General features: G+C 41.0%; 1 protein-coding gene across 1 annotated transcript; it reads left to right on the forward strand.

The window, feature by feature from the left end:
* Positions 1-694: 694 nt before the first annotated feature.
* On the forward strand, positions 695-13,360 carry fbxl9 (F-box and leucine rich repeat protein 9). The gene is made up of 11 exons (XM_085780064.1): positions 695-941; positions 1,058-1,159; positions 2,011-2,145; positions 3,839-4,018; positions 5,372-5,677; positions 7,033-7,249; positions 7,708-7,865; positions 8,663-8,878; positions 10,136-10,348; positions 11,849-12,066; positions 12,992-13,360. Exons 1-11 carry the CDS (start codon positions 888-890, stop codon positions 13,158-13,160), a joined length of 1,968 nt encoding a protein of 655 aa, XP_085636190.1. The 5' UTR covers positions 695-887; the 3' UTR covers positions 13,161-13,360.
* Positions 13,361-13,941: the final 581 nt, after the last annotated feature.

Here is a 13,941-nt window from a genome sequence, read left to right on the forward strand (position 1 = left end):
TTATTGTTCACTGTAGGCTAAATGCATGTTGCAAAACAAAAAACCTGTGCATTTACACTGTAGCACTTTTCTCCTTCCCTTTCTTTCACCCTCCTCCTTCCCTCTCCACATCCATTCCATCCCCTTTTCCTTCCTTCTTCTTTTTTCTTCCCAGTTCATCCCTCCCTCCCTCCCTCCCTCATCCTTTCTTCCTTCACCCTGTCGTCTCTCATCTTCTCCTCTTGCAAAACAAAAAACCTGTGCATTTAGCACTTGTACATAGTAAAAAAAAAAGAACTACAAAAACCAGAAATCTTGTGCATTTACACGTAGCACTTGTACAGTACAAAAACAAACATAATCTTGGGCATTTAGCACTTGTATACAGTAAGCCTACATAAAAATAAAGTAAATATTTTACCTGTCACAAATAACAATCATACAAAAAACCGCATTTCCCACAATGCTCTGCTCTGCGCGCTGACGTCAGAGCGCGTCCCTGTCCGGTCAGCTGACGCCGCTGGAGTCAGTCAGACACAACCTGTGGTGGTGGAGCAGCAACGTAAAGTAGCTTAGTGGGATGACAGCACCAACATACTGTAGAGAAGTAGCTCTCTCCGTTAGCTCCTATTGATTACATATCGATAACTTTTTTTTATTTTTTATTTTAAATTATTATTATTATTATCGATTGCCTCCCTGGTGAACGGATAAAAGCATGACACGAGAGAGAGAGAGCGGATTCTCTCCACTCAGTAGCCATTAGCTTTAAAGGCTACAACGTTGTTATTAGTCAATTACAGCTGCTCTTTTCTTTCTTTCTTTCTTTTTGTTTATTCACTTGGTGCAGCTAGTTAGTGGTTGTGTGATGGTGTGGAGGTTTCCACATTAACCAAGGAGACGCTGAGATGGGAGACAGTGATGGGGAGGACGAGAGGGACACACCTGGGCTGCCTGTGGAGGTGAGGGCAGCTTATTTTGTATAAAAAATATGATATGAATGGATACACCAAGCAGCTGTGTTGTTGTTGTTTTTTAATACAGAGTTTTTATGTTTTGTGTCTCTGTGCTGTTGCAGATCATAGTTCACATCCTGAGCTTCCTCCACGCCTCAGACAGAAAGGAAGCCTCCATGGTCTGTCGCAGCTGGTACCATGCCAGCCAGGACCTTCGCTTTCAGGTGAATATATATGTACAGTATATTATGCTTCTTGTTGAGACACATCATTACAGGCAGGATACATGTGGATATTATTATTAGGCTATCTAGACTAGAATAGGATAGAAAAATACTTTATTCGTGCCCCTGGAGGGAAGTCGTTCAGCAGCTTACAAGAACATGTGACAGAATAGATAACACACAACCACACACACACAGAGCAATAAATAACCTAAAATGATATAAATATCAAGTGTATAGCCAAACAAATGGCGTTGTGTATTCTGATGGCAGCAGGAATTAAAGATTTCCTGAATCTTTCTGTTCTGTCGGTGTCTGTGCTTTAGATAGATAGATAGATAGATAGATAGATAGATAGATAGATAGATAGATAGATAGATAGATAAATAGATATACTTTATTGATCCCAAGCTTGGAAATTACAGTGCAGCAGCAGCATTACACACAGTGACGATAACAACATATAGTATGAGAATATAAAGAACAAACTATACATAATAAAGTAGCAATAGCAAATAAAATAAAATGTAATGTACAAAGGTATATACAACTAATTGGCAGTGTTGATTTTAGTGCAAAGTTTTTTTTTTTAAATGTACGATGTGTGTAACTGTGTAGAAAATAAAGTGCGTAGTGACTGTAAGTTGTGACCAGAGGTTTTTGTAGCTGTTGTTATACGGTGTGGTGGCATGTGGCAGGAAAGATTTCTTGTATTTGTACAGTACAATCATGTCATCATGTCATGTGTTTAACATCATGTCACCTCTCCATGTTGTGTCTGTGTGTTTTTTTTATTATTATTATTATTATTATTATTATTATTATGATTGTTGTTATTATTGTTGTTGTAGAAGAACGTCACCTTCTGCTTCCCAGCCTCAGCCTCCTCCCTGGAGCTGGTCAGGGGTCTGAGCAGCAAGTCACGCTGCAGCCTGGTGATCAGCCAGCTCGATGGCTTCAGTATATCCCGATCGCTGCTTCTGGAGGTGCAGTATGCCGTCATATATTTATTTATATACAGTATATATATATATATAAGACATACGACTGTTATTTAATCCCACACATTGTGAAATTTGGTTGTCGTTACAGTAGCATTTGTAACATACACGGTAAAAAAGTAGAAGAATATGCAAATATAGAGATATAAAAATGATATAAATCAAGCATATAGTTATGTACCGTAGTGTTTCAGGAATATATTCAGTTATTTACAGGAAAATAATTAAATTATATACACATTGTTGGTAGAGAAAGTATTGCACAGATGGACGTAAATAATAAATAAATAACACTTAGCCTTGATTTTAATTTAGATAGATAGATAGATAGATAGATAGATAGATAGATAGAAAGGTAGGTAGGTAGGTAGGTAGATAGATAGATAGATAGATAGATAGATAGATAGATAGATAGATAGATAGATAGATAGATAGATAGATAGATAGATAGATAGGTAGGTAGGTAGGTAGGTAGGTAGGTAGGTAGATAGATAGATAGATAGATAGATAGATAGATAGATAGATAGATAGATAGATAGATAGATGTACTTTATTGATCCCAAGCTGGGAAATTACAGTGCAGCAGCAGCATTACACAGACACACAGTGACAACATATAGTATTATAGTAATATATATAGTAATTTCACTGTCCGACACGTTTTGAGATGCTCAGGACTTTTCACATCTGGAGGTAAAATGGAGCTAAAATGATTAGTGTTGAATTAACAACTGTGAGGAGAGAGGGAAGATACTCTTGTAAACAAATGTTTTTACTGATCAAGGAAAATTAAACTAATATTTATTTTACACAGACTAAAAATAAGTCGCTATAAGTTTATGGTTCATCAAGATTAAACAAGACAAATAGAAAAGCAGAAGTGGATGAAGTACAGTATGTGATTATATCAGTGTGTACTGTAGGTAATAGTTTACTTATTCTTGTTGTAGTGTGAAGACCGACTTATTCAGATTTTATTTTATTTCTCTGTTTTCACTTCAAACGATCACATGCTTCGTCTGTGGGTTTTAGGGAATTTCCCCACCTCCGGGGTTTATGACAGAGAGAAAAAAAACCTGTTCAGTGGATTTTATACATCAAAGAAACAAACAGCCTCCAGGCGAGAAGCAAATTATCTCTCTCTCTCGTCCTGAAAGAACCAACAAAGTGTATTGTTTTGTTTTCTGTAACAATGACCAGGACGTACGACGTAGCTGAGTCATGTTACAACAAGTAGCCGTTGTCCAAAGTTCAGAGCAGCTGTAATAGATATGAAAGACATAAAAAAAAAACGATCGTGTTGCCTGGAAATACAGGACAAAGTCTGACCTGTGACCAGTCGGTGTTTGTTTGCTCTGCGGTAGTTGGAGCATATGAGGAAGTTTCGGCGTCGCTACAACAACCGCCGCCATTGTTTGTTTGTTTGTTTTTAAGAACTTTAAACTTTATCTATTTTCTTTTATTTGCTCTTGCTTTTAACTCTGTTTCTTGTGTTTGTTTTTATTCTGTTTTATGCTTCTCTTGTTTTTGTCTTTATGTAAAGCACATTGAGTTGCCTTGGTATGAAATGTGCTATATAAATAAAGATGCCTTGCCTTACGCCTCAGAGGTTGGAGGCAGTGAATGATCCAGTCTCCCCTCTCCTCCCTCTCCTCCCTCTGCTCCCTCTCTCCTCCAGGTGGGGCTGTGTCTGGGCTCCAAACTGCAGAGCTTGGCGTTGCCGGGCAGCAGCATCACCGAGGCGTCGCTGCTCTCCCTCCTCCCCCGCCTCACCTCGCTCCGCAGGCTGGACCTCCGGGGCCTCGACAGCCTCTTCATGTCCGGAGCGTTTCTCTCCAGGGACGAGCACAGGCAGCAGGTGTGTTGTCGTGGAGCCGAGCGTCCTGCTAACGAGCCAGTAGATTTATTTCATCTTAAAGGGATAGTTCAATATTTTGGCAAATTGGCCCATTGCCATAATCCCTATAGTCATAGCAGTAGGTTCGTTACCTTTAATTGTCGGTGCAAGCTATTTTTAGAACGGCGGAGCAGAGCCTTGAGCTGCTCAGAGCTACGCTACGGAGGCTCATGGGATTTCTTGGTTTCCCTCATCAAACTCATCAAATACACAATCCAACAACTCCAAAACGCTCTGGTGGACAAGTTGTGACCTGCACATTCACCACGCTATGAGATAACAACAGAACGATACCAGACAGAGTTGTTTTAGAGGTAAATTCAGAGACTGCTTGCTGAAAAACTGCCCCGACGGGAACACGCATCAGCAGTTTTACATGAATTTGCCTCTAAAACAACTCTGTCTCGTAACGTTCTGTTATTATCTCATAGCGTGGTGAATGTGCAGGTCACAACTTGTCCACCAGAGCGTTGTGGAGTTGTTGGATTGTGTATTTGATGAGTTTGATGAGGGAAACCAAGAAATCCCATGGCTCTGCTCCGCTGTTCTAAAAATAGCTTGCACCGACAAATAAAGGTAACGAACCTACTCCTAAAACTATAGGGATTATGGCAATGGGCCAATTTGCCAAAATGTTGAACTATCCCTTTAATGTTTATCTTCAGATATACTGCATTTCATGAAATATGAAATGTTAAAGGGATAGTTCTCCTATCACCATAATCCCTACAGTCATAGCAGTAGGTTCATAACCTTTAATTGTCGGTGCAAGCTGTTTTTAGAACGGCGGAGCAGAGCCGTGAGCTGCTCAGAGCTACGCTACGGAGGCTCATGGGATTTCTTGGTTTCCCTCATCAAACTCATTAAATACACAATCCAACAACTCCAAAATGCTCTGGTGGACAAGTTGTGACCTGCACATTCACCACGCTATGAGATAATAACAGAACGTTACCAGACAGAGTTGTATTCGAGGGGAATGCAGCCGGAACTACATTCAGACACGTGATTTCAAAAGCACAAGTAGTTCCCAGTATTTGCCTAATGTGTCGTAATGTCACATGATTATTTCATAGCACAGACGAGTAAGATAAGATTTAGATATAGTTTAGAATTAGATAGATAAGATAGTGTTATTTATTTTATTGATTAAACAAAAATGTATTTATCATGCCGTTTACCTTATCTCTCAAGAAAGAGCAGGTCTGATAAAAACAGTGTGTTGAAAGTGGCGGTGAGAGTTGAATCCGATACTATTTCCCCTCGTGATGTTTGCACAGCTCTATGATTTTCTCCACCGTCGTCTTGTTGCAGGTGCGGTCGGCTCTGTCCGGTCTGGAGGAGCTGGACCTGTCCGACCTGCGCTACCTCTCTGACCTGACCTTCAACCGGCTGACCGGCTGCACCCCGCGCCTGCGCCGCCTCTCGCTGGCCGGCTGCCACATCGCGTTCGAGTTCGACCCGTACCGCGGCTGCCCGGTGGGGGCGGTGGAGGACTCGTCGGCGCTGCTGTCTCTGAGGAACCTGAGGCGGCTGCTGACGGAGCAGAAGTCCACGCTCGTCGCTCTGGACCTCAGCAGAACCTCCATCACCCCCGAGTCGCTGAGAACCATCGCACAGGTCGGGATCTTTTACGTTTTAAGTCTCTGCAATATAGTGTTTTTACCGTATAAAATGCCTTGTAAAAGAAGTTTTCATATCCCTTGAACTTTCCACATTTTGTCACATTACAAACTTTAATGTATTTTATTGGGATTTTATGTGATAGACCAACACAAAGTAGCGCACAATTGTGAAGTAAAATTTCTCGTACAATTTTTCCTCGTAAAATTATCGTTTTTTTCACGTAAAACTATGACTTTATTCTTGTAAAATTAATACTTTATTCTTGTAAAAAAAAAAAAAAGACTTTTTCATGTAAAATTATAACTTTATTCTCATAAAATTATGACTTTTTCACGTAAAACTATGACTAACCCTGTAGCAAAGCTGGCGAGAGAGACATACCCCACAAGACTTGCTGCTGTAACTGCAGAGAAAGGTGGTTTAACAAAGTATTAACTCAGGGGGCTGAATACATACGCACGCCAGATTTTTATTTGTAAAAAATCTTGAACACCATGTATCATTTTCCTTCCACTGGTCTATCACATAAAATCCCAATAAAATACATTTAAGTTTGTGGTCGTAACGTGACAAAAAGTGGAAAAGTTCAACGGGTATGAATACTTTTACAAGGCACTGTATAATGAATTTGATAGTGAATCCTTTCATGACTTCATCTTGTCCTTGTAGCTCTCCCTTTTTAAAGGGATAGTAGCATTTTTTTAAAGTGGGGTTGTATGATCTACAAATAGCCCCTAACTACTTTAATTGCAGTAGAAGACTCTCTGCACTCCTCCCGTTAGCAACGCCAGCCCATAGCCCTGCCCAGAGATTTACAACATACAGTGTTGTGAATGGACCCAAAGAAACGGCCTTTTTTCGCGGCCTAAAAGAGGTTTTACGTGAAAAAAAATACACAGTTCCATTGTTCGCTATAATATAATTTTTTCCAGCCCTTCAAAGTGCAGGAAAAACACAGTTTTTATTTGGACCTAACCAACTCACGTATCCCTCCGCCCAGGGTTAGCGCCCGCCGATCAGCAGTTGGTTAGCTCCAAATAAAAACTGTGTTTTTCCTGCACTTTGAAGGGCTGGAAAAAATAACATTATAGCGAACAATGGAACTGTGTATTTTTTTTCTGGTAAAACCTCTTTTAGGCCGCGAAAATAGGCCGTTTCTTTGGGTCCATTCACAGCAATGTATGTTGTAAATCTCTGGGCAGGGCTATGGGCTGGCGTTGCTAACGGGAGGAGTGCAGAGAGTCTTCTACTGCAATTAAAGTACTTGGGGGCTATTTGTAGATCATACAACCACACTTTAAAAAAATGCTACTATCCCTTTAAATGTCTTGATATTATCTCTGTCCCAGGTTGAGGGTTTGGTCCTGGACGAACTGTCTCTGCATGGCTGCAAGGAGCTGACCGACTACTCGGTGGAGGCTCTGGTGAAGCACCAGCCGGCGCTTCGGAGGCTGGACATCAGCGCCTGCACGGAGCTGACCAGCCGGTCGGTGGAGGCCGTGGCGCGAGGCCTCAAGTCGCTGACGCACGTCTCCCTGTCCCGTGACTGGAGGATCACCGAGAAAGGTGCCGCTGGTTTATTATTTATCATTCACTCGAGCACTTTAAATCTCTTTTAAAAACTCATCTCTTTTCCTTGGCATTTTAGTTAGTTAGGGTTTATATGTCTTCACTTTTGTTTTATTGTTTTATTCCATGTTTTATTGTAGCTACATTACCTGTAACCCATTTAGTTTTATTGCCACTAGTTTTGCTTGTGTGTTCTATTGTACAGCACTTTGGACAACCTGGGTTGTATTTTTAAATGTGCTATATAAATAAATATGTATTGTATTGTATTGTATTGTATATACTTTATATACTAATTCATAAAACTTGACACTAACTGTGAAGACCTGCTGGACCCAGTATAGTAGTGAACTTGAATTATAGTTGTATGAATATTTTTAAACTTTTAAGTAGAATCTTTTAGCTGTGTGGAGATTTTAAAGCAAAAGTAAAACGCTAACCCTCGTCATCCTCAGGCCTCGCCGACCTGCTGTCTGTGTCGTCCCTGCGGAGCCTGGATCTGTCCGAGTGTCTGCACATCAGCGGACCGGAGATGGTGAAAGGCCTGACGGCGTCCAACGGCGCCGGAGCGCGGCTGGAGACGCTCAGCCTCAAGAGCTGCACCTACATCAGGGTCGGTCGCCGCGTTCGTGTTTTCATGTGAAACTTAACGACAGAGTTTTAGGGCCACGTTGAGAATTTCTTTTTTTTCAGTCATAATTTTAAGGTCATAATATTTCAACCTGCTGTTTTAGAGGAGGAAAGTTGTTAAAATGAGGCTGTGGAGCATTTTGCGAAGTTGTACTAACCTCAGTATAAGTTTCACAAACAAAGAGAATCTTTTGGCACATCAGCACCACTTTGTCATCAATATCAGGACTTTGAAAAGAATATGCAAGAAAATGCATCTAAAGAACCAGGCGGAGTTGGAGGAAATGGCTGCTTTTTTTCATAGAACCACTTTATACTCGTAACATTATGACTTTTTTTCCTCATAAAATTTTTGACTTTTTCTTGTAAAATGACTTTTTTCTTATAAAATTATGACTGTATTCTCGTAAAATTATGACTTTTCTCATAATAATATGACTTTTTTGTAAACATTTTGACTTATTTCTTATAAAATGACTTTTTTTCTTATAAAATTATGACTATATTCTCGTAAAATTGTGAGTCTTTTCTTGTAAAATGTTGACTTTTTTTCTTATAAAATGTTGAGCTTTTTTCTGGTAAAATTATGACTTTTCTCATAAAATTATGACTTTTCTCGTAAAATTATAACTTTCTTCTCATAAATCTATGACTTTATTCTCGCAGTATGTGAAAAAGATTTTTTCTCAAAGTGTTCCTAATACTCTGTCGTAGAATCTGCATTTGTACGAAGAGAGAAAAAGAAAAAAACAGCTTTTCCCTCCCTCTCTCTCTTCTCAGGATCTTGCGGTTTTCTCTCTGACGCAGCATCTTGGCGACACGCTGTGCGAGTTGGACTTGACGTCGTGCGTCAACGTGACCGACCTGTCGGTGTGCGCCATCGCCACCTACCTGCAGCGGCTGGCGGTGCTGCGGCTCGGCTGGTGCAAACAGGTCACGGACTGGGGGCTTCTGGGGATGGTGGAGAAGTCCACGGGCGACCCCGACGACGAGACGGTGAGACCCTCGGACGAGTGGAGGGTGTTTCTGAGTCGCTGCTGTCGTAGCTGGCGTAGCTCACAGTCGGCCATATTGGAACGGGCAACTTGCTCTGACTCAGTTACAGTGCAGTAGATAGGTGATCCATTTTTTCATTTTTCATTTTATTAGTTTATTTCATAGGGACAGTGCACCACTAATCAACAGAGGTAAAAGAAAAAGTGTAAGTGGGCCAGACTTAGCCAACAAGGCTAGTTTTCGTCTGTTGTCCCTGGCCAGATGTTAAAGGCAACCTAAAAGCCAAAAAAAATGGGCAACAATTAAGTACTTTCAAAACACAACTTACATAACATAACATAACCATCCAGTCATCTCCACTAAAAAAACGATTCATAACTCTGTGTAAAATAAATCAGTATGTAGCTATTACTTTAAAGCAGAAGTAAGTGATATATTTGTGTTAATATAAGTCTTAAATAGTTATATCTTCCGACAGCAATCACTTACATAGAGTGTTTGGTCTGAAACACGGGTCTGTCAGTCACTCTGCTCTGCTCTGAGCCGAGGAGAAAACATTTATCGTATCCTACAGTTTTTATCCAATGAGGAGAGAGAACGGCATGCAGGGCTGTGTGTGCAGCCAAGGGACGCCGTGAATGTGGCGACGTAGGGACGAGGACTGTTATGGTGCGTTCAAGGCAACTCGTAACTCGTGTTTTTCCGTCCTGTGAAGTCGTACCAGTTCGATCTGGTACGAGTTCACAGGTCGGAAGTTACGAGTGGCCGTTATAGTGACTTTCACCGGTAAAACAGGTCGGAAAAACACGAGTGGGTTGCCTGAAACGCTACAAAGTCGTAAGTTGTGACTTGAAGCTGTAATTTACGATTTCAAAAGCCGGCCTGGAATGCAGCATTAGCGAAAACGACCGGACCACTTACTTCTGCTTTAACTATTTGCATAATGTCACTATAATGTTACTTTTACAAAAGAAAATACATGATTAAAATTATCCGTGATTCTAAGTATGCTGCATCATAACTGCATAGACGTTCATAAAGAATGAAACCGTTTTGAAATCGGACAAAAACTGAGCAAGTTGTGGTCGTTGTAGCAGAATATACACCACAGGGTTAATGCTCTGAGGGAGAGAGTTGCCCGTCCCACGATGGCCACCGTACTGGCTACGCCGTGTCTTTGGGCAGCAGCGGTGGGTGAGTCATCTAGTCTTCTTATATATATCTATGGTTGTGATGATCTAACATGTTCCTCCGCAGGGAGACAAGGGGCCCAGGTTCACCCGGACCTTCGGCAACATGGGCTTCTTCAAACCTCCTCGTCTGCCGTTCGAGGAGCGGCCGAAGCTGGTGACGCAGACGGACCTGGAGCAGTTCAAGCAGCAGGCGGGGGCGTCGCTCCGCGCTCTGAGCCGGCTGCAGGAGCTGGACCTCTCCGCCTGCTGCAAGCTCACCGACAGCAGCATCACACAGGTGGGAAAGGCTGAGAAGATGAATGCATGCAGGATGTTTAAAAAAACACTGAAAGAAATTTCCTTGTATCCTACAACCTTTATCCAATGAGGAGAGAGAACGGCATGAAGGGCTGTGTGTGCAGCCAAGGGATGCGCCTGAATGTGGTGACGTAGGGACGAGGACCAATAGATCCATGACGAGGGCGGGGGCTGCTAACTCCATCGGCTGACAAGAAGTCAGAAAAACGACCGGATCGCTTACTTCTGCTTTAAAGCAGAAGTAAGTGGTCCGGTCGTTTTCGCTAAAGCTGCGTTCCAGGCAGGCTTTTGAAATCGTAAATTACAGCTTCAAGTCACGACTTACGACTTTGTAGCGTTTCAGGCAACCCACTCGTGTTTTTCCGACCTGTTTTACCGGTGAAAGTCACTATAACGGCCACTCGTAACTTCTGACCCGTGAAGTCGTACCAGATCGAACTGGTACGACTTCACGGTCGGAAAAATACGAGTTTCCTTGAACGCACCATAACAGTCCTCGTCCCTACGTCGCCACATTCACGGCGTTCCTTGGCTGCACACACAGCCCTGCATGCCGTTCTCTCTCCTCATTGGATAAAAACTGTAGGATACGATAAATGTTTTCTCCTCGGCTCAGAGCAGAGCAGAGTGACTGACAGACCCGTGTTTCAGACCAAACACTCTATGTAAGTGATTGCTGTCGGAAGATATAACTATTTAAGACTTATATTAACACAAATATATCACTTACTTCTGCTTTAAATGTTGCCTGCAAATAAAAAGTCATAGGGAGCCTCATAAGTGAACTAAGCACCTAGGCTACTTACTGTAGGGCCTCGTGACCACTAGGGGGCCCCAAAGAGCGATTAACTTTTAAAGCTATAGTGTAACTTCTGTCGAGAAATACTGTGTAATTACAAACATCTTTATTTGTTGTTGTTGCACTTCACCTTGTTGTTGCAGTTTGTTTAAAGGAATAGTTCACCAAAAAATGAAATTCAGTCATTATTGACTCACCCTCATTTTTATTCCTCACAGTGCATCTGGAGACCTGGGAGGCCGGTTCGTAGTCCATCGAAAACTTTACATGAGAGTCAATAGCGCCCGACACAAAAAACGTCCATAAAACTACACAAAAACCTTGTAATATTCCTACTTACTGCTCGTCCCGAAGGGATATAGTCCCGAGTTTACCCGAAACAACGTCATTTAGCACATTTGTACAGCCTAAACAGTCCTGTATTGAGATTACAAGGTACATTACACAGAAGACTTCACAAATATACACGTTGTAACATCGTATATGATGTATAACATTATGTACCGCTTTATCGATTGCCATCTTGCTGGCTTCGTTGTAAACAAATACACATCGCTGGGAGGAGGATTAGAAAAACAGCGGAAAAGCAACTGGACTTGCATAGTTCCTCTTTAATGGCGGTAATATAATAGAGGGCCCCAAAATAAAATGAATGAGTGTGTGTGTGTCTGGTCCCTCCAGGTGATCCGCCACCCAGACCTCCACCGCCTGTCTCTGTCGATGCTGCCGGAGATCACCGACGCCAGCCTGGCGTCCGTGGCCTGGCACTGCCGCAGCCTCACCAGCCTGTCGCTCAGCCACTGCCCCGGGGTCAGCGACCGCGGGCTGGCTCAGGCCGCGCCGTACCTCCGCCGACTCCAGCACCTCTACCTCTCCTGCTGCAACAACATCACCGACAGGTGAGCAGCACGAAAACCCCCACACACATCTGCAACATCTGCAGCGTTAGACCTGGAAGTTGGTTTTCTTCGCATAGATATAGAAGCGTTTCTATATCTATGCTTCTTCGTGTATGTTGTTAATTATTCGGCGCTGCGTTTAAACGGTAGATCGAAAAGACTACAGAGGCTACGATACGAGGATACGATAGATACAAAGAGATGGAACTGAAAGAGAAAAGTTTTAATTTTAATTTTGTTTTAACTATCATCTGTCTAAAAAGTGTGACATGTTATCTAATATACAATATTTACAATTAATATTATTATAAATTAATGAAACATCGACGTAATCATTTGATCATGTGATTATTTTAATCCAATCCAATCCGCTTTATTTATATAATAGCACATTTTCCAAGCATAAAAGTTTACCACGGTGCTGCACAGTGATTTATACATAAAATTATTATTATTATTAAACTAATAAAGTAAAACTAAAAGACATAGAGCCCATAATGGTAAGAAAACGTAATGAGAATTAAAAATGAAGATAAAATAATAATAATATAAAAAGAATAAAAAGGAATAAATACATTTGCAAATAAGAATGAAAAAGGAATAAAATAAGAGCCATTATAAAGCAAACAGATTAAAAATACAATAAAATGATAATAAAAAGGCAAACAAGAACAGAGATATTTTAGGCTTCTCTTGCTAACGTCTCAGTTTTACATACTGTAAAAAATGTGAAAAAACTTGGTTAACTAGTAAATTATGCAGTTACGGTAAATATGTAACTGCAAAATAATAAAAACATATATTCCGGTATGGAGCTGCGAATGGCGAATAATATACACGAAAGAAGACCAACTTCCGGTATGGACCTATGGCGGCGTCCTCCTGAGCTTCTGACCCTTTTAAAACCCTTTTAAACCTTTTTCAGATCGCTGTTCGTCCTGGTGCAGCACTGTAAGCGCCTGCGGACACTCGACATCTCGAGGTGTAAAAACATCTCCGAGACGACGATGGACCTCCTCCAGACTCAGCTGCCCTTCTTGGAAAACGTCAACTACAAATTCATAGGCGGAGCCGATCTCACTCTGACGCTCTGAGTGAACGAACGAACGAACGAACGACCGCTGCACCGTTTATTCAGAAAAACAACCTGCTGACCAAAGACCTGTTGAGCTTTTTGCACTTCTCAACAATTTTGCACAAAAACTGAGGGAAAAGTTGTCGGTTTACAGTCTGAACTACTGTAACGCTGTAAAAACTCAAGAATATTTGTCTTCTTTCTTGTGAAAATTGTCTAATTTCTAGTCAAAACTAATCTCTTTCCACTCAAAATAAGACTCATCACATAAAAATTAACTTGTTTATAGATAATTTCCACTTGTTTCAAACTAATTTTCACTTGAAATAAGTAGAAAAATCTGCCAGTGAAAGCAAGTTTTTTTTTAAGGAAGAAAAACTTGCTCCACTATCAGATTGTTCTACTTATTTCAAGTGAAAATATGCTTGAAAGAAGTAGAAAAAGTCTAAAATCAAGCTAATTTTTATGTGTTGAGTCCTATTTTAAGTATCATGAGATTTGTTTTGACTAGAAATGACATTTTGACTAGGAATAAGACAAATATTCTTGGTAAGATATTTGAGTTTTTGCAGTTTAACACTCAGTATCCTGCGATTTATCTTCTTTGTTTGTTTGTTTTAAACCTCAAACACGACTGAAACACACCCACATTAACAACTAATTTCATCAATATCATTAATAATTATATTTATGTTCAGTTTATGTGGTGCATCACCACAATGTGTCATCTGCATTTCAACAACGCCAAGAAGAGAAATCCCCAAAAACTGAACCACAGTAAGAAATATTCTCACTCGGTC

This window comes from Trachurus japonicus, chromosome 6, assembly GCF_045865225.1.
Source record: "Trachurus japonicus isolate A0001 chromosome 6, Traja_1.0".
NCBI lineage: Eukaryota > Metazoa > Chordata > Actinopteri > Carangiformes > Carangidae > Trachurus > Trachurus japonicus.

What these genes read in the sequence shown, in the direction of transcription:
- fbxl9 (XM_085780064.1), top strand. Translation starts at nt 888, where the DNA reads ATGGGAGACAGTGATGGGGAGGACGAGAGGGACACACCTGGGCTGCCT. An exon ending in CACCTGGGCTGCCTGTGGAG is followed by an intron (nt 942 to 1,057) that starts GTGAGGGCAGCT and finishes GTGCTGTTGCAG; the next exon opens with ATCATAGTTCACATCCTGAG. An exon ending in TGCAACAACATCACCGACAG is followed by an intron (nt 12,067 to 12,991) that starts GTGAGCAGCACG and finishes AACCTTTTTCAG; the next exon opens with ATCGCTGTTCGTCCTGGTGC.